Below are 12539 nucleotides of genomic sequence, written 5' to 3'. Positions count from 1 at the left end.
TTGGTGAGGGATTTTAAAGAAATAAGGAATCTGATGTAATGACAGTGTGTAGTATCAGGCATTCTGGAAATTTTTTTCCTGCTGTTAAGTTTCCTTAGCATTAGGTATGTGTTCCTTAACAGGGTGACTCTTTGAGGCACCTGTAAGCAGTCAATCCAAGTTACATACTAACTGTGCCAAGGATGCAAAGATGCAGGATATGGCTCTATCTAGACATGGTTTGGATCTGATTGTATTGATTAACTGGTGTGTGACCTGCACAAAAGCAGTGCTTATTGTTAGTAAAGGCTAGCTCCACCTAGGAGCAATTTTTCTCCACCTTCACACAGCACTGGCTCATTACCTACCACTCCAGTTTTAAATTACCATGGTCACATTCAGTTTTGAAGTCCTTTTACTCTCTTCCCAGAGCACTATGGAGATGGAATGTGCTTTCATACTACATTCTGTAGGATTATCAGGACTGTGTTCTTACCTGCTTTGCTTCCACTTCTGCTGTTTTCTGAGTGACAAGAGAATTACTTTGCTCTGTTCTTGTGAGTGTACTATTTGTGAAAAGGAAAGGAGGATGAGTTTTTATTACTGTACAGTATCATTACACTGTTTAGTTTGGCTGAAGTAAAACAGGAAACAATTTGAATTTGTTCTCTTTTAGAATACAGTTAATGTAATGCATGTATGTTGGAGATTTGTTAGGCTTTTGATGTTTGGGAGGAACAGTCACATAGATTAAAAGCTTATGGTATTCCATACTGCAAAATTTGAGAAGACAAAAGATATGTAGATGCTATTTTCAAATTGTCTGTGCTAAGCTTAGTTAGATTTATTATTATATCAGTCTTGGTGTACAAAGGACCAGAATTGTGAGTATCAACTACATTCATTTCTGTGTTAACTCATGTTAATGGAGATGCTTGTAAACTAGTGGCCCTAGTTCCTAGGTTCTTTTGGGAGATTTTTTTTTTTTGCCTAAATCTCAGAAGAAGGTTTCCATTTATCCTTCTCTAGCCTTTCCATGTAGTTTCTTAAATATTTAAGGACTGTTGCTGAAATTTGTTTCTCAGTTTAAACACATACTTTTTATTAGTTGGAAACAAGTTCTTACATAATTTTTTTCTCTTTTGCATGGCAGTCAGGAATTTAGTGGTTGACCTCTGTCTTAGAAGTCTTTTCCAACCTTAATGGTTCTGTGATTGGAAATGAGACTTGATTATAATTAGTGTATTAGAATTCTATCTTAAAGGCTTCTGCATTGTAAGTGAATTGAGATGACCAGGTTAAGCTCAGAGTTAATAAAATTCTACTAATTGAAAAAAGAGTCAAGTCAATGTAATATTTAGACTACTGACTGTTGCTGTCTCTGAAGTAGTGTTTGTGCATTTCTAATTTCTTTGATAAAAATGTGGTGAAAAAATTATAATGCTTGTTTGAAAATTAGACTGATGAGTGAAAGACGATGAAACAGTTACCATTTTTTTAATAACTTTTGCATTTAGTGATGTGCAACACATGTGGGGCTTTACATCTTATGTGTTTTTTTCTTTTTTCATATTTTAAGCAATCTGGACCGAAAGGAAAGGTAAGCTTACTGTTGATCAAATGAGCATGGCAATAAGCATTAAGAAAATTAACTGATTGAATGCTATATTAATGCTAGTTAAAGAATATTCAATCCAATCATATCTACTCATATGTGATAGGTGTTGATTATTTTTACTTCTGTTTTTATGGTTCACTTACTCGCTTTTATTGAAAAAGGACCTTTACATCCATTTCTAAGAAATGCTGTGTTACTGTGAATTTTTGGTAATTCTCCACTGGAAATTTATTTGTATATCCAATGCATCATTGCATAAACATTCTCTGAATTTTAAGAATTCAGTGCTAAGTCTTTTTGTAGATCAGTGAACTTTGTGTAGTAGCATGGTTCTGAAGCATCTTCGTAAAATGATTCTGAAGCTCTTAGTGGGCTGTTTAACAGCTCTCACTCCATCATCTCAGCCTGGTTTGAATTGCACTTAAGGTTTTTATTGCATTACTGTGTATATTTTGTTCATGAAGTGCATATATTTGAGCAGTTAACAGAAAATGTACAGCAAAACCTGACACACTGGGTTTTTATTGTTCATTTTGGGCTAATTTCTCACTTGTTTTGCATGTGGTTAACTGCTGTTAATTTTGTTAGCAGTATGAAATACCAAACATTTATTTTTCTTCATATATAGCTTGAATTAATATGTTAGTGGAAATGTTTTCTTGATAGTAAAGAAGTTGTTGAGTTTTTGTAAATATGCTATCTGTGTAGGTGACTTTTGGCAGTATGAGCTTGATACCAGGTTTAATTGTTTAAAAGTATATATAGCATTTAACTAATAATGATCTAAATAGCGCAGTTCTTTCTGAATTTAAGATTTTCTATATTTATTTCAAATTCAGAAAATCAAGCCTTTCTGTTTTACTGCCTTTTGTTACTTCTTAAAAGAAGTATCAAATAGATACTCATCAGCCAGTTAGTGTCACTTTATGGCATAGAAGAAAAGGTTTGAGTTCCATGCTGGTGTGATCCTAATTTTCTCATGGGGTCACCTGCTGCTTCTTCATTCAGTAGTACTGGATATGTTCCTTTTTCTTTGCCTGCTTTTTGTTGTTGTCCTAGTAGGGGAAGATGATGTAGGCAGGAGCTGCTAAATTTAGCTTTAATCATTACTGTCTTGATAAGTGCAGCAGCAGCTCCTGACTTTCTGGGCCAAATGGGGTTTCTGACCTGTGTTCTGAAAACCCTGTTCCCTGTGCTGCTTCTTCTCTTTTCAGCCTTTGGCTTTTGTACTCTACTCTTCCTCTAACATGTGCTGAAGGTAAATCTCACCTCAGCAGCTTTGTGCTTCAATCTTATTGTGCTTTCCTCTCTTTTTGTGTAATGATGTAGAAACCAACAGCCTACCTGCAGTGATGCATCTCCAAATAATGCATACAGAAGCAGTGGAAAGGCTGAATAAGGCAGACTCTCAAAGAGTCAGGCTATGCATTAAGCACAGCGCTTGTGTAAGCCCTGAACCTCAGAAGAATTAGGAGCTGTAGGAGCTGCTGCAGCCTTTTTCATGTGGCTTGTACCAAATTGTAGGTAGCTCTCCCTCCCAAATTCCCAGATCCAGAGGTTTCTTTATGTTTATTTGCTTTCTGGCATAGACAGAAATTATGGACCTGCCCCTTCCTCTCATTCCCCCCACCACGTTTCTGTTTTTTGTTTTCCTAGAGAAAAAATCTTAAGTGAAAATGTCACTTTGTCTGGAGAGTTTTATAAAGGTCTGTCTATTAGGCTGGTGTGAAGACACTAAGGTCCAATTCCTTCAGCAAGAGAACACAGCAGTAATAATGAATGTTTGCTGAAAATATGAAATCAGTGACACCATCCTGTCTGGGCAAAACATGCTTACTCAAGAATATTGTGGCATCTAGCAGTTAAAATGTGTCAAAAGTTCATGATGCTGCACAGTCCAGACTACCTGAGTATTTCAGTCCAGTGTGTTGCAGAAAAAGCTTGATCTTTCTTGCTCCTATAATCAGTGTTTTGCTGTTTGGTGCTTTAATACTTCCTGAGATTGCTTTTTATCCAATACTTGTCTACTTCCCTTGTACTTAAAGGTATTAGAAGTTCTTATAATCTAGGACATGAACAAGATGCCTGAAATTGTTTCACCTCTGAGCATTGTTTTTTCTAACTGTTAGACACAGTATATAGGTAATCTTGCATCATGATCAGCTCAGCTGTTTGATCCCTCAGTTATTCTCATTGAAATGGAAGACTTAGTTTTGGTCAAGAATGCATTTGTTTAGAAGTTCTGTATGTTCTTAAATCTGTTCTAAGATTTTTTTTTTTTCCAGAGAGTCCTTTTAAAGGTAGATACAACGTTTGATTCAATTAAATGGCTCAGTATACTAAATATTTTACTGGAGAAGGTATTAATGACTCTGCAGCTGTTCAGGCAGCAAAACACTGTGCCCAGAAGGGCAACTTTGTTTTCTAGTCTGTAAAAACTTCATAGTGGTGTGCTCTCCCTTTCTCTTTGTGAGTTTTTCAGGAAAGGAAAGTAGTAAAAGGTACCTAAAGTTGCTGCCCTCTTGTGGAAGGGCTGTCACTGTCTCCAAGAAAGCATTATTTTTTAAAATCTTTTTTAGCTGAAATCTCAAATTAAATAGTCTTTAAAGTTGTCTTTGCTTTTCTTTCTAATTCAAAGTAATTTCAAGCCTGACTTTGAATTGCTAACCACACGAAAGTGTGTTGGGAAGCCTCAGTCGTCTTGGAGCTGTTTTTTTGTGACTTGGGTTTGGGTGTTACCTGTGCACTGTGAGTGTATGAGTTCTCTATTGTGGGAGAGGAAAGATATACGTTTGTTTTTTTTTTGCTACAGTTTCTCTATTCTTGCAAGTGTTTGGCTGTTTTAAAATAATAGCTGTAAACAGGAGTCTTATGTAGCTAACATAATATTCAGATGGGGGTAGATAATGCTAGTGTTATTTTGATTTATTGTAAAAGCATTATTTAGCTTTATATGATAAATAATGAATTTATCATCTTAATAAGATCAATATATTTTGCATATCAAAGATTTTGCATATCAAAGATGTTATACAAATGTATGGTTCTTAGAAGAAAAGTTGTAAGTTAGAAATATACAGAGACCTTGAATTGTGAGCTACATTTTAAAAGAAATTTTAGTACTCTATATCTGCCATATGATTTGCTTTATTGTTTTCTTTCAATTAAATGACATATACTTTCAATATTGTTTCTCTTAAATATAATTTAAGTTTTAAATATTTTACACATCTTATAGAAGATAATTTTTCTAGGGGTAATTATGTTCAAAACAAGACTTACTGTTGTGAAATACTAATGAAAGATAGTTATGACACATGATGCAACAGCTTGCACACCCTTACTGCAGTGTTTATATTTTTCAAATCTAAAATTATGTTACAGCTTTTTTAAAACTTTTTAGAGTGTTGTGAGCATTGGTTTTGATAGTACTGGTTCTCATAATGATGAGTTTGAGTTCTGCCTTTTATTTCCTCTAATTCTTCCTTAAAGTAATTCTATGTGTTTGAATTTTTAAGGAAAACTATCTAAAAAAATAATGCATTGAATTTATGAATAAATATTCATACTGAGTTTCCAGTTTTGATTTAAAAAATACTGGGGCAGAAGGATTGTTCCAGAAATACATTTCACACAATCAGTAATAAATAAATTACCTAATCTGTAATCTGTAATGTATTTGCCAGCAGTCATGATAAAGTACTATGACATCGCTACCTTCTGAGTAGCCATGCTTGTTTTTCAGTTCTTCTTTCTGTCAGAATTTTCTTTAAAGCTGCAGCCCATCAACACACTCACATGTGTTTGGTATTAGGTAAGAAGTGTCTCAAAGGGCATTGTAGATTAATCTTGTTCCAAAGATATTACCTAAAAATTAAGAGAATTCAAAGGTTTTAAAATTTTATGTATATTAGGAAATGCTGTGCTGAAAAAAGCAAAATCTTATAACTAAAGCTAAAGTGTTCTTCAGCTATAGCCAAATTTTTGTCAGATGGGTCTTCAAAATTTAGCTGTTAGTGGTGATGTTACTGCCTGCAGCTGTTTGCTTTGCCCTTTTGCTGTTGATTAATGTCCTTGTAATCAGAGGTAGGTGTATGGGACATATGTGACCCATTTGCAGCCCAGTGCTTAACTTTCCAATAAAACCAGTTTCTGGTGAGTTTGTTGACAAGGCCCTCCTGTGTTTCAGATGTGTGCCATCTTCTGTTATAACAAGAATAGTAATTTGAGCTGCAGTGCTCAGAGCACTGAGAAAGACAAGTGCTACAAACAGTAACCCACACGCACTGAGCTTCAGGAATACTAATTTGCTATCAGCATGATTTGATGCACATGTGTGCAAACTGAAAACATCTTTCAGGAGACTCAAATCTTGATATAATGCCATGTAATACATTAATTTGCACAAAAATATGTGATATTTATATTATGCAAGGTATTACCAACAAAATACTTATTATCCAGTAATTTGTCTTCATTACAATATTTTAAAAACAAACATATAGGATATATATAGGTTATATTTTCTGGTTTTTGGCTACAACTGTTTTTGACATTGAATCTCCTTCCTCTGTTTTGCCTGTTCTCTTCCTGTTTTTTAAGTTGTGGAACTTGTGAAATCTACTTTTATATTAAAATAATAGTTGTTTCTGTTATTGGCTTTTAAAAGTATCTGTCTTGTATTTCATGAATGAAGAGGAGGGGAAGAGGCAGGCTTCAGTATTTGGAAACTTGGGTGTAAAAGTGACAGACTCCAGAACTATTGATTATTGCAAAGGAGATTTAGATCAGAAACACTTTCAAGACCTTTATTGTGGTTGTTTGTATTGTTCTGGTAATACTTTTTTATGTGTACAAATAGCATGTAATAGGAGAAGTTACTATTTGTAGCTTTCAGATACATTTCAGGTTTGTTTTGTTCATGTACAATTGTGACTAAATTATAATGATGTCTGTTAAAAGAAAAACCATACATTTAATTCATTTTCCAGAAAAGAATACCCACCTCAGCTTCAGAAAGTGGAGGCAGACCACATTAGGTTACCACGGTCTCAAGGAGTGGGTAAGTTATCTTTAGAGTTCTCATTTCTTCTAAGCAGAATAATTTTTTTAATACCTGATTTGGGTGGGTGTATTGCCAAATCTTATATAACCTTTGGTATATCTACTTTCAGCCTTAGATTGTGTTATTCTAGTTTTGTACAAGTTTGTGCATGAAGGGATGATTTTGCCCTTCTTGACAGATTTCTACAACTAGTTCAGTCATGTGATAATTTTAAATTATGCTTCAGTTCTTTTAAAAGTAACAGAAATAGGGAAGATTTGGGATCATAAAATGGGAGATTTAACAGATCTCTGGAGTTAACTAGTCTGAGCCCAAACCCCCAGCTTGTTTGTGAATTATTATTCTGTGTAGTAATCAGCACTTGGTATGAAGTGTATTCATACATTAAAGGAGTTAATAAAAGAAACAGCATCAGCTCTGCACCTCCAGTGAAACATGCTCTTATATTGTTGTTAGATGCAACAACCTTGCTGTTGGAGATGCAGTAGAAAAAATATAGCTTCGTTTCAGGTGTGGAAATTGTGAAACTGGAAAAGAAAACACCCTGTGTTTTGTTAAGTTTTGTTAGCATAGATACAGTCTGTCTACCTGCTGTTCAGCTGCATAGTCACCTCTACTGCCAAGTTGTTCTGCTGTGCCATTTTAGGTTAATGTTGAGTAGGTCTTCAGCAGTACTACTCTAAAGTAAGTAAGGAAAAACCCCACCTGTTATTAAATATTTTTGAAAAAGAGACATTTTTTAGTTTTGAGATGTCTTCTCATAGTGAGATGTTTGTGAGACCATCAGTATGTATATTGAAAAAGTGTTCATATATATTTTTTAAAAAAGTCTTAAAGTTTTGTGGTCTAATAGCATAATCTAGCATCCTCTCCTATTTTTGGCAATAGAACTCTCCTTGATTTGCAGTGAAGTTAGTATAGATTTACAAATCCAAAGCCTCTTGCAAAGATATAAGATAAAAATTGTCAGTGAGTGACCCTGCAATAATATTACTAAAACTACGATTTGAAGTTACTTTGGGGAATGGTATTTTTTAGTCATACAACAAATCATAAGATATTTGAAGCAGTGTAGATTTTTGAGGCTTAAAAATGTGTTTTTTTAGTTTGTATATGTAAAAAAATAAGATGATCATAGCGGTATGAGTGGACATTTCTTGTTAATGTTTTTGCATCTTTTCCGTTCTAGACACTGTAATGGAGAATACAGATGATTCTGAATCAGAATCTGAAATTAAAAGAAAGGTGCGACAAAAAGGTCATTTCAATTCATCTGACTTCAGTCTATCTTCTGCTACAAAAAAATGCTTAACTCAGTCAAAGGTGGGTTATATTTAAAAAAATATGTAAACTCTTGTTGAATTTTAAAAGTTGTTGCATATTTTAAAAACAGACATTCAGGAGTAAAGCAGGTTGATGTATTAAAAATCAGTAGAGTTGGGAGGAAGATTTACATAATTAAAAATAAGTTATGGTGATAGAGGTACTTAAGTTCTAATGTTGTTACTAGTTGTGAAATATTTCTTTTCTGACTTGAACAGACAGAAGCTGCACTGAAAATAAAAGGAGTCTTGATTTTATTGAATAATGACTGATAAAGCAGAGATTGATAATTTTAATTTGCTGAAATAGAGGAACAATATTTTGCTCTTTGACAGATTTTTTTTTCCAGTGTCATGATTTTCTGTACTCAAAACAGTAAAGATTAAAGTACTGCAAAGATGCAAGTATTTTTTATTAAGTTGTTCACTTTTTCAGTGAGAGTAGTTCCTTAGGTATCCAAATGGCATTCTCTGCCATTCTCTACATGCAGCCAACCAGGATGTTTCTGTTAGGAATGTGTTTAAATATCAGATGTAAGATACTTTGGAAATTGCTTTAAGGCTCTCTGTATTTTTTATCAGCTTCCCAGGCTACTATGGAAGTTTCATAGTGCACACATACAGGTCACATTGTTTGACTATCAAAGCAAAACTTCTGTAAGGAGATCTTGGTTTAAAAAAAAAAAAATAGATGTATGATTTTTATATATGCTTAGCTTTTGTTTGAAACACCAGGTACTGCTCTTTGGCATTTCCATTGCTTATTTAGTTAGTTAGTGTGATGTTAATAAAAAACTGGTTTAAAATTTTTGGCATGTGGTTGAAGTAGAGGGGTGCGATTGCTCTATACATAAGATCCTCCAGGTACTCTTGTTGCCTTCTCTTGAATATTTTTAATGTCTGATTGAAATTCTTCAATATGATAAGCAGTATCTTTCTAAGAACTACATCCTGTAACAGCACTGAGGCGCAGTGCTGGTTTTCATACAACTTGCTATCATCCCACAGCTCAGATTCTAAGGGTCTGATATATTTTATCACTTGGAGTTTTTTCCATCTGTTTCTCTATGGTATGTGCAGCTTTGTTAAATTGCAGAAATATTATAAAAATATTATGTTCTCATTGTATTATTTTTGCCTTTAAATTTGGAGTTTGAAATTGCTTCCCACACCTGTGGAAGTTCTCTTTTGGAGATGTGTTCATGGCTGGGAATGGGGAGCGGTCTAAATTGTGAAAGCTATGTTTTCAGAGTAGATTCTGAAAGTTTTTGGTGGGATGTAGGCATTTGTTGCCTTCATTAGTTCACAGTAGAGTGGTTATGCTGTTTGAATTCAGTGCTCCAGGAGACAATAACATGCACTAAATTTTCATCTCTAGATATGTCCTGTATTCACTTCCGTACTTGCTCTGTAGTTAATACGTTAGTATTGAATCCCTCAGATTTAGAAGTCCAAGTTCTACACTTACAATACAAAACTAAGTGGGACCTAGTAAATGTAAGAAAAACAAAAGACATCTGTCTTTGTAGTGAGAGGATGCATTTTCTCTTGTAGTCCCTGCTTGCTTCTTGAAAGTTTGGGGATCTCCTATTCCTCAAGTCCTATCTTCTTCTCTGTGGCACTTGATTCCAGAGCAATATATGTACTTTGCCTTTTCTTTGTCTCCCTTGAGGAGTGAATTTGCCTGCGTGCCTTGCTGGGCTTTTAGAAGATACCTTGGAAGGACAAATAAATTTGACCTGCAAGGTTTCTTCAAATCCTCTCCAGTATTGCTCTAAGGATCCGTAGGTTACTTTATTTTTGTCCCATGGAGCTGTTTTTACAGAAATGATGTAACTGGACCATCTTACTGATGGATGTATGCATCCGAACAGTATACAAGGTTTTGTTCACAGAAGAGAATACAAGAAAAAAAAAAGTGAATTGTCTAACATTAATCACTTTAAAAAATAGTCACAAATTAACATTTTAGAATATTCTTCATTTTCTTAAATGAAATAAAAATTTAAACAGTTTTAATGCTGGTTTTCTCACCTACTGTAATAGATAATGTAGTGTTGTCAATTTCCACTGGATATTATTATGAATTTTTTTTTTTATTAGAAGGGTTTTCAAGCATTTGAAGAGGATGCCCAGGTATGTGGTTGAGTCACCATCCCCAGAGATATTTAAAAGGCATGTAGATATGACACCTGGGGTTGTGGTTTAGTGATAAGAGTTCTGTGTTAATAATTGGACTTGATGATATATGGGGTCTTTTCCAACCTAAGTGATTGTATGATTCATTCTGAACAGGAATCAAGTACAAGATCTGGAAATAGTGTCTTTCTGCTTACAGTTACTGATTGTGTGTTTGTTTCTCCTTTAGCTTTTGGAACAGATTGATTATTCTACTGAATGCCCGAATTGTGGGAGGGCAAATGAAAATCAGACCAAATGCCAACATTGTGGAAGTGCTTCTCTAAAGGATTTGCAAAGAGTCTCCAGACAAACTGTGACATTAAGTGAATCTGTGGGACCTTTATCACGTTCTTCAATACATCAGAACTCAGCAGGGCAAAAATCTTCAGGTACAGGGTTCAGCACAAAGAAGTTTTATAGTTCAGCTGTTGGAAAAGGTCCAACAGATATTCTGCTGAGTAATGAGGTTGTAGGACATTCTATGTTACGACAGAATGGAAAAATTGGTCTTATAACTGGGACAAAAAATCCTAAAATTACAGGAAACTTAAGACAGAGGAGTACAAGACCATCGGAACTAAATGATCCAAGTAAGTACCTTTTTATGAATACAGCCATTATCTGGAAATCCAGAATATTATATAACGAATGAACTGTTTGTGCAGGTTTATGTAACTGATGTTGCATAGAATATTTTTATGTGCATGTTCTTGGGAAAGAGGGACAGAACTTTTAATAATTTCCTTTTCATATGCAGTGGTACTCTTCAAGAAAGGTGAACATTTGGTTAAGCAAAAATTATTTTGTGACTTTTTTCTTTTGTTTGTTTATAAAAATTATTTAAATTTAGGGTATTGGAAAAAACAGTATTCTTAGGAGAATTTCATCATTCACTCCCAAGATGAAAGATAGTATTTGATTTTTACGTTGTGTTTTCTCTCCTCTTTTCTTCTAAATTGTTCATCTATTTAAATTTCATAATTTGTAAAATGTTAATTTCTTTGCTTTCTTTTTGTAAACTCAGTAAGCAAGAAGGATGGAGTATAGAAAATTATAATTTCTCTTGTTGGTTTTTAGGTTGTATTACCTGCTGTCAATTCTTGACTGAATCAAGTTCACTTCTGTCTAGAGGTGGATTAATGATACCCATTTTTTGTATAGTTAGTTATAAGAAAATAAAAACAAGGCAGAGAGTGCTTGCAACCAGACTCCAAATAAACATACTACAATGATACATATGGATTTTTTTTGGCATTGCAGGACATTTATAAAAATTACTTCTAAGATATTGCTTGAAAAGAAATATCTGTTACAGAAAGATACAGTGGTTGAGAATGTAATATTTTCTGTTTAGTTGTTGTGTCTAGTGATGAGGAGGAGGAGAATAGTGGCAGCACTAGGAGCATGGAAAGCATTTCATCTCGTCCTGCAGATTCAGCCAGCTCCTCCCTATCTCCTTCTTCAGGAAAGGTGGAAGCAGCATTAAAGGAGAACAATTGTGAAGTAGAACAGAGAATAGGTAGTATAACAGCAGTACAGAAATTACCATCACACTAGGAAGAAAAGCCAAAAATGAAAAAGAAATTTGTTACAGAAAAATGTAGTGGTTGAGAATGTAATATTTTCTGTTTAGTTGTTTTGTCTAGTGATGATGATGAGGACGAGAATAGTGGCAGCACTAGGAGCATGGAAAGCATTTCACCTCGTCCTGCAGATTCAGCCCGCTCCTCCCCAGCTCCTTCTACAGGAAAGGTGGAAGCAGCATTAAAGGAGAACAGTTGTGGAATAGAACAGAGAATAGGTAGTATAACAACAGATACAGAAATTGCAGTCACACTACCAAGAAAAGCAAGAATGAAAGATCAGGTACTATTTAATGCTTTGTTTAAAGAAAACAGAATCAAATAATAAATGGAATATATAAAGGCTTGTTTTGCATTGTCAGAATTTGACTGTATTTGATTGTTTTTTTTACTCAGCAGCTCATCAAGTAGTCTTTCTGCATACTTAATACTGGAAACATAAAATGTTTTCATTTATTTTTACATGCATTCATAATGATTTTAATTATGCTGTTAAAATAAATGCTTCTGTGTTGAATGTTTACTCTTTGACACTGGACAGGGGTTCTCTGAAGCTCAAGGTCTCAGTTTGCAGCAGAATGTCAGTACCAAGTGGATCAATAATGGCTCTTTAAAATGCTTTGACAACTGTCCCAATTAATAGCACTTATTTTAGGACCTTGGTGGTGGAGCTTGTGTTTTTTAGTTGGGTACTGCTATAAGAATTGGATAAGCAAAGACAAAAAAACACTCCATGAACACACCCTAAGGGTGGCCAAAGGGCAGAGTTTTCATACTGTGTTAAAAGCCAT

General features: G+C 34.4%; 1 protein-coding gene across 2 annotated transcripts in view; it reads left to right on the top strand.

Moving 5' to 3' along the window:
* Window positions 1-12539, top strand: part of SENP6 (SUMO specific peptidase 6) — a 72052-nt gene that overhangs the window by 34359 nt on the left and 25154 nt on the right. The window contains exons 6-10 of one of the 2 annotated variants that reach the window (XM_021553641.2): window positions 1559-1579; window positions 6589-6659; window positions 7852-7985; window positions 10353-10755; window positions 11799-12031. In XM_021553641.2, the coding sequence (XP_021409316.2) occupies window positions 1559-1579; window positions 6589-6659; window positions 7852-7985; window positions 10353-10755; window positions 11799-12031 (862 nt within the window). The remainder of the gene's footprint in view (window positions 1-1558; window positions 1580-6588; window positions 6660-7851; window positions 7986-10352; window positions 10756-11798; window positions 12032-12539) is intronic. The other variant, XM_021553649.2, reaches the window with a different exon arrangement.

This window comes from Lonchura striata, chromosome 3, assembly GCF_046129695.1.
Source record: "Lonchura striata isolate bLonStr1 chromosome 3, bLonStr1.mat, whole genome shotgun sequence".
NCBI classification, from domain to species: domain Eukaryota; kingdom Metazoa; phylum Chordata; class Aves; order Passeriformes; family Estrildidae; genus Lonchura; species Lonchura striata.
Note: the sequence above shows the minus strand (reverse complement) of the source record. Positions and strands in the feature narration are given on the sequence as shown.